General features: G+C 46.1%; 1 protein-coding gene across 8 annotated transcripts in view; it reads right to left on the reverse strand.

Moving 5' to 3' along the window:
• Window positions 1-3,274: 3,274 nt before the first annotated feature.
• ZNF185 (zinc finger protein 185 with LIM domain) overlaps window positions 3,275-15,830 on the reverse strand; it is an 88,825-nt gene continuing 76,269 nt past the window's right edge. For 7 of the 8 annotated variants that reach the window (XM_084813332.1, XM_084813335.1, XM_084813339.1 and 4 more), the window contains 2 exons: window positions 13,012-13,110; window positions 3,275-6,210 (listed from right to left, as the gene is read on the reverse strand). In XM_084813332.1, coding sequence (XP_084669458.1) covers window positions 13,012-13,110 — 99 coding nt within the window. In that variant the 3' untranslated portion in view covers window positions 3,275-6,210. The remainder of the gene's footprint in view (window positions 6,211-13,011; window positions 13,111-15,830) is intronic. The other variant, XM_084813337.1, reaches the window with a different exon arrangement.

Here is a 15,830-nt window from a genome sequence, read left to right on the forward strand (position 1 = left end):
TATCAAGATCTGTCATTGCTGTCCTCCCAAGAAGTAAACGTCTTCTGATTTCCTGGCTGCAATCAGCATCTGCAGTAATCTTTGCGCCTAGAAAGACAAAGTCTGTCACTGCCTCCATGTTTTCTCCCTCTATTTGCTAGTTATCAATCAAGCTGGTTGCTGGTTTTTTTGAGGTTTAACTGCAACCCAGCTTTTGCACTTTCTTCTTTCACCTTCGTCATAAGGTTCCTTAGCTCCTCCTCACTTTCAGCCATCAAAGTGGTATCATCTGCATATCTGAGATTGTTAATGTTTCTTCCAGCAATGTTAGCTCCAGCCTTGGCTTCACCAAGCCCAGCACGTCGCATGATGTGTTCTGCGTACAGGTTGAATAGGTAGGGTGAGAGTATACAGCCCTGCCATACTCCTTTCCCAATCTTAAAACAAGTCCGTTGTTCCGTTGTCTGTTCTTACCGTTGCTACTTGGTCATTATACAGATTCCTCAGGAGGCAGACAAGATGACTTGGTATCCCCATACCACCAAGAACTTGCCACAATTTTGTGTGGCACAAATTCCCTGTTAATTATTCCAGTGGCACTGGAGCCAGGCTCTGTAGTATAATGACAACAACAAAAATGGTTCTCGTCTTGCAAAGATGTTTCCACAAATTTGGAAGAGTGTGTGTTTCTTGCTTGTTGCAGGCTCTGGAAGGGCATGCTTTTGCTATGGGGGTCTCACATTTTCCATGCATTCAAATCACAATATTCTGTACCTGAGAGAATTCGATACTGGGATTGTTTAGCTTAGAAAAAAGGTGAGTAAGGGGAGACATGATAGAGGTGTAGAGAATTAGAGACAGTAGATATGGAGACATTTTTCTTCCTCTCATCTTACCCCCAAGGGGGTCATTCCATGAAGCTGATTGGTGGGAGATTCAGGACAGATATCCTTCACACAGCTTTAGATGGCCTTTCAAAATTCTCCACCCCTTTTATGGGCAGAGAAACTGGGAGGACAATTTCACCGAATTTCTGTAAGGGGAGGAGAAACTCTCAACAGTTTCTCACAGGTCAGGCTCATCCTTGGCAGGGGTTGTAGCACAGCTTCTTTTTTCCATAGGGGTGTTTTGTGCTGCCACTGCAAATGGCAACAGTATCAGCTGTGTTTGCAGGCTGCTCCATTTTGCATCCAGCACAATACAGATGTGAGGGGGGCAGTGTTGTGTCTAGCACCAGGGAGAGGTGAAGCTAGAGCTGAGCCAAAATCTGTCCTCCAATTTTCTGACAATTTTCTTCCCCTATGAAAGAAGCCTCCATTGTTCTGCCTCATACTCAAGGTGTTTTATCATTTTTTTTGAGCTCACCTAATCACTGTGAGGCAGCCAAGGTGTCTGCGTGTCTGTGTGTGTGTATGTTTTCTTTCTCTTACACGTCTCTCCATTGCTCTGCAGCCTCCCAGGCTGCCTGCACTTCCTGATATTAAAAAGCCCTATGGGGGGATGTCTTCATGATGTCTTCTTTTGGGCTTTAGTTGAAGTTTGGGAGGCCAAAGGCTTCCTGAGAGATAATTGTACAATGAAAAACACAACACTTGGGGATACTGCTCAGCTACCTCCCATGTAAGGTAAGCACAAGAACCCCAAAGCCAAGTCAAGAAACTTTCTCTGACATTTTCTTCAACACTTAATTTATTTTTGAAAGCAATTTCCTTTATATCAAATTGAATGGTCGAAAAAAGCGTGGGGAAATTTTTCAGCATAGCACTAGTTAAATTATGGAATTTACTTCCACAAGATATAGTGATGGTAGGGATGTCAGAGAATTCCACCATGGATCTCAGGCCGAATGCGAATGCATTTGGCCCCCCCTGAAATCTGTGGTGGAACGAAGCCCCCCTGCACCCCCACCCCGCGAAAGGCGCGCGAAACGGGACACCTACCTGCTGCCGTTCACGCTGCTTTGCGAATGATGGCCGCGTCCGCAGCCGCCATTCGCTTCTTCATTATAGCCATGATAGGCTACGTAAATACGTAGCCTATCATGGCTAACGCAGGGACGCCATTTGTGTCCCTGCGGGAGCCGTGATAAGCTGCATAAGTATTTACGTAGCCTATCATGGCAAAAAAAAGGGGACGCAAATGGTGGCGGCTACGGCAGCTGCCATTTGCGTCCCTGTGCAGGCTGCCCAGCGGCCGGATGTCTGGCTGCGGGCGGCCCCGGCCGGTGGCTCCGCAGAATCGCTGCAGAATGGAGCCAGCCGGAGAGAATTTTGGGGGGAGGGACGGAGCGCCTCCCCCCCCCACCACGAATGTCACCTTTCGAAAAGGTAAGTGACTTTTGTACATCCCTAAGTGATAGCCACCATTTGATGGCTTTAAAAGGGGATTAGACAAATTCCTGGAGAAGAAAGCTATCAATGGCTACTACTCCTGAGTGCTATGAGCTACCTCCGGTATGAGGCAGGATGCCTACGTGTACCAGTTGATGGGGAACATGGGCGGGAGGGTGCTGTTGCGCTTGTGTCCTGCTTGTGATTTCCTGGTTGTCAGCTGTTTGGCCACTGTGTGAACAGAATGCTGCACTAGATGGACCCTTGGTCTGATCCAGCATGGCTCTTCTTATATTCTTATGATACACTTCACATGCTTGGAATAAATATGAGAGCCGGTGTGGTGTAGTGGCAAGAGTGTTGGACTGGGAGCTGGGAGATCCAGGTTCTAGTCCCCACTCAGCCATGGAAGCTCACTGGGTGACTTTCAGCCAGTCATAGACTCTCAGCAACCTACCTCACAGGGTGGTTGTTGTGAGGATAAAACAGAGAGGAGGAGGATCATGTAAGCCACCTTGGGGTCCTTGCAAGAGGAAAAAAGGGATATGAATACAATAAATAAAATAATAAATATTGCATCTCTTGCAAATCCTTTACTAATCTTTTACCCCTGCTTTGTAAAGTATGGTTTGCATGAGTGTCAAAAGAACCTACTGGATGTCCCCCTTTTAACTTGCGCTTAATTACATTTCTATTCCGCCCGAAAGCCAAAGCTCTCTTTAATGCAAATGTTGAGGCTGACACAACTCAGTTGCCTAACCCCTGTCAATTTTGTGGACTTCTATTTGCTTTTTAAGGATATAAAAGATTACTCAGGGACCGAGCTGGAACATTCATCCAGCTGTTGTTTTCAAGTGGCAAAGGCCAGCAAAGTTATCCCATCCCCTCCACTAGACCTGCTTGGCTCTAAAGCACCAGGAAATACATCACAACAGACCATTAAATCAAGAACTTGAGTCAGCTTTCTACACATAATGTTTATTGGAACTGGATGTGGAGGTTACACATTTGTTTCAAAGAAAATAGGCTGGCAAACATGGACGATGAAGCAAATAATAATAATGACCTAGAGCAGAACTCCCTTCCCAAAGCAGTTTGCAATGATACACGTCATGGAGGAAATAAAGCAATCAGTTAAACAGCTTCTGAAATTTCACTTGTTGCTCCGTAAAATGTGTGCACTTGTTGTAAAGCTGCATCTTTTGGAAACTGGAGAATCCAGAGCCTGCATAAAGGAATCAGCCTAGAAGATAAATATTGACAAAGGACTAACAAAAGACCTTGGCCAGGTTGCTAGACCAGCTGTTTGATCACATGTTGGTGTGCAAACATTCCACAGCAAGAACTGGGAAGGTGGTGGGTTTTTGTTTTTTTCCCCCCTAAGTTAGAGGCACTTTCAAGAGGTGATCAAAATGTGGTCCATTGTCTTGAAACAACACATTAAAAGGTTTATTTGTCATAATAGAGTGTTTTGCCTTGCAAAGTGTTTTAATCATGAGGATCTAATCCGTCTGTCCAACAACTCTGCAACAGTGAGGTCACCCTGGGCTGAGTCTGAAAATTGGAGATCAGAATTTTCCGAGGGTGTATCCAGAAGAGGCTTTTACTGTGCAATCACCCTGCCTCATTCATGGAATTTTATGTTTTGGGCGGGGGAGGGGGGGTCCAGACGATGTGTTTTCCCAGCACTGCTTCCCTCTTTTTCTTATCACAGAAAGTCTGTTCAGGAGAGAAAGACAGAATAGCTGCACAGTGTCTTTCGACTGGTAGCGCTAGGTGCCCTCCATCTAGAAGCACCCTCTAGAAGTATTGGGATTACAAATCCCATAATCTCCAGTGAGTATCTGGAATTATGGGAGTTGTAATCCCAAAACATCTGGAGGGTGCCAGGGTGGGGGTAGTTATCCTAACACATCCGTTTCAGAGGGTTGCAGTCAGCCATCCAGCCGAAAGTTACTGGGTCTATGCATCTCTAAGGAAGAAAAACAGCTTGGAAGGTCAATTCTGAGTGAGAAATCAGCCTGCAGGGAAAGGGTCAAGCATTCCCTGTCCCAAGCACCATTGCTCTGATCAATTTGGAGTCCCTTCCCCCTCCCTCCCCACCCTCTGCGGCAGCATGCAGATCAAAACAAAACCTATTGGGAGATGCTCCGCGTGTTCATCCCTTCCAATAGTTCACAAATGCAAATAGGGATGCTTGTGCAAATAGCCTTGTCCTCACACCATGGAGTGGTGGACCCATTTGGTACGTTTAGACTCTGGACTTAATGCTCTTACCCCACAGACCCTGTTGCCTTTAGCTGGTAATGGGTATTGCTTCACTGACTTCAAAATGTGGTAAGCCAGCCCCACTTTGTTTGGGGCCCGTCATGCTCCTGCTGAGTGGGGCCATGGGCGTCTGGCCCCGAAGTCCCACCCTAAATGCCAAGGCCAGCCCAAGACATTTTGCTGCCTGAGGCAGAGCAGCAAATGGCACCCCCACGGTTCATAATATCCAAAGCCAGCCAAGTTATTTTGGTACATGAGACAGAACATCCTATAAGTACTTCTCCCTATCCCTGGCAGTAGAAACACAAGAATAACAATGTAAATAACTAACAGTTTGCTGCCCTTTTATGACACCTAAAATCTGTTGCCTGAGGCGACTGCCTCACTCTGCCTCATGGTAGGGCCAGGCCTGCAAAATGCACCCTATTGCCAACGATGCCTATGTGCCCTCCCTCCACCATTATGCACTGCTGAAGATGCGTCTCTGCCTGCCGTCTTCTGTATTCATTTCCTCTGTGAATAAGCCGTCGAGCAGCACTTCTCTGAAACAGGTATGATAGCAAACTTTTCCGTAACTGTGCTTACTTGCTTGTTTAGAAGCTTAAGAATATTGAATGTCACAATAGAAGCAGTGGCATTCATAGAATAGCTGCAACTCCAAAAACGCATTGAGCAACATTGACTCTCTGGACAAACAGTTCTGGTGTGATAGAAAGGAAACTAGTAGACATATGAAGTTGCCGTATTCTGAATGAGTCCACCTAGCCCAGTATATCCTATTCTGAATGGCAGCTGCTCTCCAGGATCTCGGTGCAGAAGCCATCAATCACCTACTCATCACTTAACTTTCTCCAGCCCTCCGAAGGTGTTGGCCTACAACTCCCATTATCCTTAGCCAGCATGCTAGCACTGAACTATGGCCGCTCCCCATACATGCACATGCTCACACTTCTTTTTTTTTAAGCATCCCCCAAAGCAAGACAGGGACCAGGTCCCCCACCATCACAGGAGTGAACACCAGAAAACAGGGGGTGACCCTGGTAAATAGGAATGATGCATGTCCCCCATGTGCATCTCATCTAGTTTGGCCCTTGAGCAAGTTTCCCAGAATCGTTGAGCACCCATAAAGTCCCCCACCAAATGATCTAGCGACGCTCAGCATCTTCGAATTTTGGATATCCTTTTCTTGGCTATGGGACCTAGCTGTTCTTTCTTCCTTTTCTTTTTTTGTGGCTCCTGCTAAACCTTGCTTTTATGAGGTGGCTGGCCCAGTTAAATGAATAGTCTGTGGTGCCATTAAAGTAGGACTCTGGGGCAGACGTCCAGGGCCTCCACTCAACAGAAGGCACAGGAGAGGCCCACAAATGCAGCAGGGCTGGCTTACTGTATTTGGAAAAGTGAAATAATCCACACTACCATCTAAAGAGGGTGGATGGGGAGAGATAAGACCATTAAGTCCAGAATCTACAATTACCCAGCTACTGATGGATATGAACTGCTTTTCCCTAGGAAAAAGGTGGTGAAAGAGGAGTAACTTGAGAGCAGAGGAAACAGGATGTTTGCTGGGTCAGAAGGCACTCTGATCACCCCAGGCCACGTGGCTGCAGATGGGCTTTTTCCAAACCAGGATATCCTAGAAGAAAATTGGAGAGCAGGAATGGATGAGCTGGTTACAGAATGCACACCACAAGCAATGGCACGAGCCTAGAAAAGAGAGCAACAGATGGGGCCCAACAGCAGAGTGGTAATGCCCTCATGCCATGGTGCGTGCACGCATCTGCTGCGAAATGGTGGGCAGCCAAGGCAAGCGGGAAGGCCCCATGTCTGGATGAGCTGCTGCCACGGAACATCAGCCAGTGTAAAAGAGCCAGCGTGGTGTAGTGATGAGAGTGTTGGACTGGGACTCTGGAGATCCAGGTTCTAGTCCCCACTTGGCCATGAAGCCCACTGGGCGACTTTGGGCCAGCCACTGACTCTCAGCCTAATCTACCTCACAGGGTTGTTGTGAGGATAAAATGGAGAGGAGGGCCATGTACACCACCTTGGGTTCCTTGTAAGAGGTAAAAAGGTGGGAGATAAATCTAAATTAATAATAATAATATAAAATCACCCTAGGAGGGAGTAGGGGTATGGAGTCAAAGTGGTAAACTAAGACTGAGAGAACAGGATTCCAGTCCCTTATTCAGCCATTGAACTCAGTGGATGATCTTGAGCCAGTCGCTCTCTCTCAGCTTAACCTACCACACAGGGCTGTCGTGAGGATAAAATGAGTGAGGGAGAAAAGGGCCCAGATATACTGTCCTGAGCTCCTTGGAGCAAAGGCAGGGTATACAATGGAATGATAATAAATAGTCTGTGTATGTGGTGCAGGTATGACTATGTTGCACATCACAGCCACGCTGTGCCTGCATCATAAGCGTTGAGTATTTAATTATAGCAATTATAACAACAGCAGCATATTATTAGCATTTATTTATGTAACACTTTATGAGTGTTCAAAGCACTGTAGATTCATTATTGCAGTTGCCTTTTGTGAAAGTTTGAGGCCTACAGAGCCAAAGGGAAAAATGGTCAGGCTTAGAGGCCTGGGTTTTTCTGCTGGGAAAGGGTATCCCTGAGTTTCATTTCCCTGGTTAAGTTTCATTTTCATTTCCCCGGTTGTTTAATTTATTCACACTTGAAACAGTACTTTTGTTTTGAGGGAGGAGGGTATAAAAAGAGAGTGAGAGAGCCAGCAGGAGCAGAGTCAGAAGACAGCGCAGGAAGAAGCATTCTGGAGGCATCTTAAGTACAGCTAGGGTAAAGGAACTTGTGTTTTGCAACTTTTATTTTCTTTTAATGCTTTTTGTATCACTCATCTCTATTCCGTAAATACCTTTAGTTATAATTTGCTTGCTTTAATTTACCAGTAAACTATTGTGGTTAACAACACCCAAGTGTCTGAAGTGCCAATCACCCCACATCTACAGCCTAAACCCCACATTATTGGAAAGGAGAAGGTAAAAGAAAGAAGGTGGGACTCTTAAGGAGGCAAGAGATCCTTAAAGAGTTGCTCAGGGGGTCCAGGCCACAAGGGGAACCCTGACATCCTTACAACGACTCTGTAAAGTAGACCAGTATTATGCCTTTATTGCAGATGGGAGGGTTGCTGCTGAAAGAGCAGTGGCATGCCTACGCCTACTTACATTGCAATCTTATACGTCTCTACTCAGAGGTAAGTCCTCCTGAGGGTACACGACTGCAGCCTTAACGGCCTTATAGGGCACCCAATAAATACTGTACATTAAATAAATAAATGTAGGATGTGGCAGGAAAAAGCTAAAAATGTAATTTCTGGTTCACAGCTCAGAAGCAAACGTCACTGCCCATAAATGCATGCATTAAAACCCTGATGGCTGCTGCTTCTCAGGAAAAAGAAGTGTAAGAGTGTGTGTGTGTAGGGGGGGGGGAATTTGGAGTGGAGAAGTAGCCGGGGTGTGCTTAACCTTTCACCCACCACATTTATACTGCAACTACACACACATAGCTGATTATTTCCCCATGTAGTTTGAAATGAGTGTTTAACCTCGCAAACACATATTTGGAAACCTTCAAGGGGAAGAAGCAGCTGGGAGGCAAAGGCAGGGTAAAGGTTGTATGGGAAAGACGTGGACAGGGTAAGGTTGAAGCACCCTCTCCCGGCTCTCCTAAGCTGCTCTGTTCCATATTGCCCCCTCCTGAATCTATTTTTTGCCAGAAGGAGCAAAACATCAGCGGTTTAATATAGTGTGTGTGTATGTGTGTATTAAGGTGCCACTCGATCCTACTTTACAAAGGACAGTCCTCTATCTGAAGGGCTGCCCTGTCTAACTGCCTTTAAAAATAACCCTAAGAAAGGAGAGCAACAGGGGCCTTTGCCCAGCCACAGTTAGCACCTGGATGGCAGATTGCGCAGGCAGACAGGTCACTTAGAATCACAGAATAGTAGGGTTGGAAGGGGCCTGCAAGACCATCGAGTCCAACCCCTGCTCGATGCAGGAATCCAAGTCAGAGCATCCCTGACAGATGGCTGTCCAGCCCCGTCTTGAATGCCTCCAGTGTGGGGGAGCCGCCCACCGCCCCAGGTAATTGGTTCCATTCTTGTATTGCGCTAACAGTCAGGAAGTTTCTCCTGATGTTCAGCCAGAATCTGGCCTCCTATAACCTGAGCCCATTATTCCATGTCCTGCTTGCTCATAGTGTTTACCACCATGCTAAAATATATTGTATTTCAATTTAATGATGATCACTGCCTTGTTGTGGCGAAGGGGCTTGCGTAACTCAGTGAAGCCATAAGCTATGCCGTGCAGGGCCACCCAAGACGGACAGGTCATGGCAGAGAGTTCTGACAAAATGTGGTCCACTGGAGAAGGAAATGGCAACCCACTCCAGTATTCTTGCCAAGAAAACCCCATGGAACGTATCACAAGGCTAAAAGATATGACGCCGGAAGATGAGCCCCTCAGGTCGGAAGGTGTCCAATATGCTACTGGGGAAGAGCAGAGGGTATTTCCAAGTAGCGCCAGAAAGAGTGAAGCGGCTGGGCCAAACCCGAAAGGACACTCAGCTGTGTATGTGTCTGGCGGTGAAAAGAAAATCCGATGCTGTAAAGAACAATATTGTTTAGGAACCTGGAATGTCAGATCAATGAATCAAGGTAAGCTGGAGGTGGTCAAACATGAGATGGCAAGATTGAACATTGACATCTTGGGAATCAGCGAACTCAAATGGACAGGCATGGGCGAATTTAATTCAGGTGACCATCATATCTACTATTGTGGGCAAGAATCCCTTAGAAGAAATGGAGTAGCACTCATAGTCAACAAAAGGGTGGGAAAAGCAGTACTGGGGTACAATCTTAAAAATGATAGAATGATCTCAGTACAAATCCAAGGCAAACCATTCAACATCACAGTAATTCAAGTCTATGCCCCAACCACTGAGGCTGAAGAAGCTGAGGTTGATCGGTTCTATGAAGACCTACAACACCTTCTAGAACTAACACCAAAAAAAGATGTCCTCTTCATCATAGGGGATTGGAATGCTAAAGTAGGAAGTCAAGAAATCACCGGAATAACAGGCAGGCATGGCCTTGGTGTACAAAATGAAGCAGGACAAAAGCTAATAGAGTTTTGCCAAGAGAACATGCTGATCATAGCAAACACTCTTTTCCAACAGCACAAGAGGCAACTCTACACATGGACGTCACCAGATGGTCAATATCGAAATCAGATTGATTATGTCCTTTGCAGCCAAAGATGGAGAAGCTCCATACAGTCAGTAAAAACAAGACCTGGAGCTGACTGTGGCTCAGATCATGAGCTGCTTCTTGCAAAATTTCGGCTTAAATTGAAGAACGTCGGGAAAACCACTAAACCGTTCAGGTATGACCTAAATCATATCCCTGATGAATATACAGTGGAGGTGAGGAATAGATTTCAGGGATTAGACCTGATAGACAGAGTGCCTGAGGAACTATGGACGGAGGTCCGTAACATTGTTCAGGAGGCAGCAACGAAATCCGTCCCAAAGAAAAAGAAATGCAAGAAAGCCAAGTGGTTGTCTGATGAGGCTTTACAAGTAGCTCACGAAAGAAGGGAAGCGAAAAGCAAGGGAGAAAGGGGAAGATATACCCAACTGAATGCAGAGTTCCAGAGAATAGCAAGGAGAGACAAGAAGGCCTTCTTAAATGAACAATGCAAAGAAATCGAGGAAAACAACAGAATGGGAAAGACGAGAGATCTCTTCAAGAAAATTGGAGATCTCAAGGGAACGTTTTGTGCAAAGACGGGCATGATAAAGGACAAAGAAGGCAGGGACCTAACAGAAGCAGATGAGATTAAGAAGAGGTGGCAAGAATACACAGAAGAACTATACAGGAAAGATCTGAATGTCCCTGATAGCCATGATAGTGCGGTCACTGAACTTGAGCCGGACATCCTAGAGAGTGAAGTCAAGTGGGCCTTAGGAAGCATTAGTAACAACAAAGCTAGCGGAAATGACAGTATTCCAGCCGAGCTATTTAAAATCCTAAAAGATGATGCTGTTAAAGTGCTGCATTCAATATGCCAACAAATCTGGAACACTCAACAGTGGCCACAAGACTGGAAAAGGTCAGTTTACATTCCAATTCCAAAGAAGGGCAACGCCAAAGAGTGTTCAAACTACCGCACAATTGCGCTCATTTCACATGCCAGCAAGGTGATGCTCAAAATCCTACAAGCTAGGCTTCAGCAGTATGCGAACCGAGAACTACCGGAAGTACAAGCTGGGTTTCGAAGAGGCAGAGGAACTAGAGATCAAATCGCCAACATTCGCTGCATCATGGAGAAAGCAAGAGAATTCCAGAAAAACGTCTTTTTGTGCTTCATTGACTACGCTAAAGCATTTGATTGTGTGGATCACAACAAACTGTGGCAAATTCTTAAAGTGATGGGAGTACCAGACCACCTTACCTGTCTCCTGAGAAACCTGTACGAGGGTCAAGAAGCAACAGTAAGAACCAGACATGGAACAACCGAGTGGTTCAAAATTGGGAAAGGAGTACGACAAGGCTGCATATTGTCACCCTGCTTATTTAACTTATATGCAGAGTACATCATGAGAAATGCCGGGTTGGATGAATCAGAGGTCGGAATTAAGATTGCCGGGAGAATTATCAACAACCTCCGATATGCAGACGATACCACCCTAATGGCAGAAAGCGAAGAGGATCTCAAGAGCCTCTTGTTGAGGGTGAAAGAGGAGAGTGCAAAAGCTGGTTTGAAACTCAACATTAAAAAAACTAAGATCATGTCATCTGGCCCCATCACTTCCTGGCATATAGAAGGGGAAGAAATGGAAGCAGTGACAGATTTTACTTTCTTGGGCTCCAAGATCACCGCAGACGGTGACTGTAGCCATGAAATTAAAAGACGCTTGCTCCTTGGGAGGAAAGCTATGGCCAACCTAGACAGCATAGTAAGAAGCAGAGACATCACCTTGCCGACAAAGGTCCGTCTAATCAAAGCTATGGTTTTCCCAGTAGTAATGTATGGCTGTGACAGCTGGACTATAAGGAAGGCTGAGCGCCGAAGAATCGATGCTTTCGAACTGTGGTGCTGGAGAAGACTCTTACGAGTCCCCTGGACTGCAAGGAGGTCAAATCAGTCCATCCTAAAGGAAATCAACCCTGAGTGCTCATTGGAAGGACAGATAATGAAGCTGAAGCTCCAATATTTTGGCCACCTAATGCGAAGAGAAAACTCCCTGGAAAAGACCCTGATGCTGGGAAAGACGGAAGGCAAAAGGAGAAGGGGACGGCAGAGGATGAGATGGCTAGATAGCATCACGGATGCAATGAATATGAACTTGAGCACGCTCCGGGAGAGAGCGCAGGACAGGAAGGCCTGGCGTGCTATGGTCCATGGGGTCACGAAGAGTCGGACACGACTGAACGACTGAACAACAACAACAACAACAACATTACTTCTAAATCTGCATTTATACGTATACATGAGCATATGCAACCAGGGTGGGGCTAGATTTCAGTAGGCCCTGAACTAGTCAGATGCTGCCTTTGGGGCAAACTCAGCCAATGAGGGCGCAGGGTGGCCTTTACGTCGCTCCTGTGCTCTTACCGGCCAAGTTCCCGCTCCCAAGCCAGAGTTCCCAGAGCTCCCAAGGCAGCACTTGGTTCAAAGTGCTGCTACTCAAAATATAAGTATTTTTCCTCTCTTTTAAAATGAAGTGCCACGGGGCCTGCACACTTGGCCATCCTTTCACTAGTGGGGCCGACCAAGAGGAGGAGTGAGGACTCCCTTCTGACCCACTGCACCCTGAGCAGCTGCCTGCTCATGTCGACCACCGATGCTGGGCCTGGATGCAAATATTATTCAAATCTGTGTACTCTTTTGGCCTCTTTCCTGGTGATGCATGTCCTCTTTTCTTTCCTTTTTTTAAGATGCCATTGTGTGCATGCACATGCATGCAGTGGAGGCTGGTGGCTCCGATTTCGGTGTGGTGGCGAATCCATTCCAGGTTTCAGTCAGAACTCTAAAGGAGCTACCCAAGCTGCTGAACCTATTTTGGGGGAGGGTTTAGCACCTTGTATAGCTCCTTTAGAGTTCTGGCTGGTACTGACTGAAACCCAGAATGGAGTCACAGACCCACTGAAATCGGAACCGCCAGCCTCCACTGAGCGCATGTATATGTAGATAGATAGATTAGACAGACAGACAGATATTTTGGTCATGCAATCATGGCTATCCTGCAACATGTCTGATCCAGAACTTAGTCTGTACACTGAGCAGCGGGTTGGACTCGATGGTCTTATAGGCCCCTTCCAACCCTACTACTCTATGATTCTACCACCTCCATATTTCTCCTCCATGACCCCCAACCCAGTTTACTTCCTTGCAGAAAAGGTCTCACTCACCTAGAAGAGCTTCTCGTAGCACTTATCACAATGGACAATGTCCCGGTGAATGAAGATTTTATCCAGGAGATCTCCCATTGGCTTGTGGCAAATCCCACACTGTGGATAGAGAAAGAGGGGCAGGTGCAATTTATTGTGCCAGAACCATACGGTGCCAGAGTAATATACCACCGCAGTTTATTTAGCCAGAACACACACAGTCACTGGTAGGGTTGTAAAAGACAAAAGGAATCATTTCTCCACAGCATCTCTGTTGGACAGAGAGTATGTCTCCAGGGCCCAAGCGTAATGGGTGGTGGGGAAATACAAACTTGTAATGGAGCACATACTGGTAACACACATACCATGACCCCATCCCATACATATAATCTCAGGAATTGCAAAAGCCAAGTTTCTATTTTAATTCTGAAACTACATTTTCTACATTTCTACCATGCCCCCAAATACTCCCCCCCCACACACACACACACACTTTGGGGTCTGTTTTTGTTTAATGTATTATCCAGCCTGAAGAAGACTCTCACAAAGCTTGCTGACTCTTTTGTAACTTCTTGGTTGGTCCTAATAAGGGTATTGCCCTGTTTTGTTCTGATTTTTAAAAACATTCTAATTAACCAATGTGGCTGCAAACATTTTATAAACGGACCAATTCATTGTAAAGCTTTATTTTTCTGGCCATTTTCATTTGGAACATCATGAATTCACTCCCCAAAGGCAATTTCTCTTGCAAGTTCAGAATTGACTGTGTGTGTGTGTGTGTGTGTGTGTGTGTGAGAGAGAGAGAGAGAGAGAGACAGAGAGAGAGAGAGACAGAGAGAGAGAGATTTGGGGCCTATAAGTCCTACCAGCAGCAGTCGTTCCCACTGCCCCTGGGATCAATATCCCTGATGGTTATAATGCTTTGTCGCTCCTACCAGTTGTCCCTCCCACCTGCCTATGCACAAGGAACTATGGGACTGGTAGTTCTTGAGAGAGCAACTAAGTTCATACAATTACAGAGGAGAAAATATGCCTAAAACAGCCCATGGGCTGTTACACACGCCAACAAGCCTCCCTGGCCACTACTGAGGCTAATTGTGCAAATCCCTCCAGCATGTGACTGGCACACACAGGGTGGCTAATAAGCCACCGTGGCTTATTCACCACCCTGCGATCACGCGAACTTGCCCAGAATGTCACATAGGGAAGCACAAATCTCTCTGTCCCGCAAACTACAGGTCTGCGCTAGCACTTTCTCTCTCTCTTCTAGAGAAGGGCCCGTACCAGCAGCTCACTGATCAGAATGTTGCCTGTTCTTTTTTTTATTATTATTATTGCATTTATATCCCGACTTTTTTCCTCTTGCAAGGAACTCAAGGCAGCTTACATTATCCTCCTCCCCCTCTCCATTTTATCTTCACAACAACAACCCTGTGAGGTAGGTTGGGCTGAGAGTGTGTGACTGGCCCAAAATCACCCAGTGAGCTTCCATGGCCGAGTGGGGACTAGAACCCGGATCTCCCAGCTCCCAGTCCAACACGCATGCCACTACACCACACTGGCTGTTCTGCTCTAACACTGCTTCAGATTGGCTCCAGCAAATCTCACAAGATCTGGACCATCGGTACACAGATACTGGGAAATACGTTTTGGTGAATAACCTCAAGCATAATCAACATTTTTTTTCCCGCTGCATGGTCATTGGAATGCAGCCTGCACTGGCCTCGTGGATCTCTGGGCCCCAGTAAATGGTACCTATTCCCCGTACTCCCTGTACCTCACATGTCCTGCATGCTTTGGCCTTGTGTATTTCTGGGGGTACTTGAAATTATTTTCAAAAATTGATTTTGGAGAAAAAAATCCAATCAATGTAGGTTTACGCAGCCACACACAAAGAACATTTGTTCTGAAAGGTTTGGGGTGGGAGGAACCCCCCACCATTTAATATTAATTTTCACCGAATTATTACCCAGGTTGTGTATTTTCAGAACTTAACAAAGAACAAATGTGCTACCAAGAGAAGCAGAATTCTGAAAACTGAATAAACCATGGAAATGGTAAAGCATTGCATATTTGTTTTGCATATATTTTTTTCATCTGATGACCATGGGGGAAGGGCACAAAGCTATACTACATGTGAAGTCTCTCCTCCACCCCGTAATCACTGGATGTCCTGCTGGCAATTCTCTGATTCCTGAGATTTCACTGAACATTCAAGTTCTTCTCAACTTAAGGTCTAGAAACTTGCTTTATCATCATCACCACCACCATCACAGATTGTTTGGAGGCTGAATTTCTGTACTTGCCTTTTCAAGCTTAGCTTTGCAGCCCTAAGGTCTTGGAATGGCTTCTCCAGTTAAAAAATCAAGTAGCATGGGGAAAGACCTCTACAGAAGTCCCTGGAAAGCTGCCACCAATCACAGTAGTCAGTACTGGGCTAGATGGACGAATCATCTGGCTTGGTATAAGGCAGCTTCCTAGTTTTCTTATAAAGCAAAGATTGCCAGGATAGTGAATTCTGTAGTGTAATCAATACCAGCCTTTTTGTGCCAGATTTGGGGTGCCCACATAGAGATCAAAGTACTTGATACGATTGCCAGGGCTGACACAACAGATATTGCTGCCTGAGGCAACAGATAAGATGATGCCTCCCATGCCAGGTACAGAAGCTGATCAGACTGACAGATTAATATTATTTTGACTCCGGTGATGGCACAGTGCTCTCCCGAGGGCAGCAGACTAGCTTAAGGGGGCACAGGACTGGCCACGTGGCTCATAATGCTCTGTCCTCTAACACCTCACCAATGCCCCTCCCAGCATCTGCTGCCTGAGGCAGCTGC

This window comes from Heloderma suspectum, chromosome 9, assembly GCF_057233095.1.
Source record: "Heloderma suspectum isolate Gila_16-S chromosome 9, 16-S_ref, whole genome shotgun sequence".
NCBI classification, from domain to species: Eukaryota; Metazoa; Chordata; class Lepidosauria; order Squamata; family Helodermatidae; genus Heloderma; species Heloderma suspectum.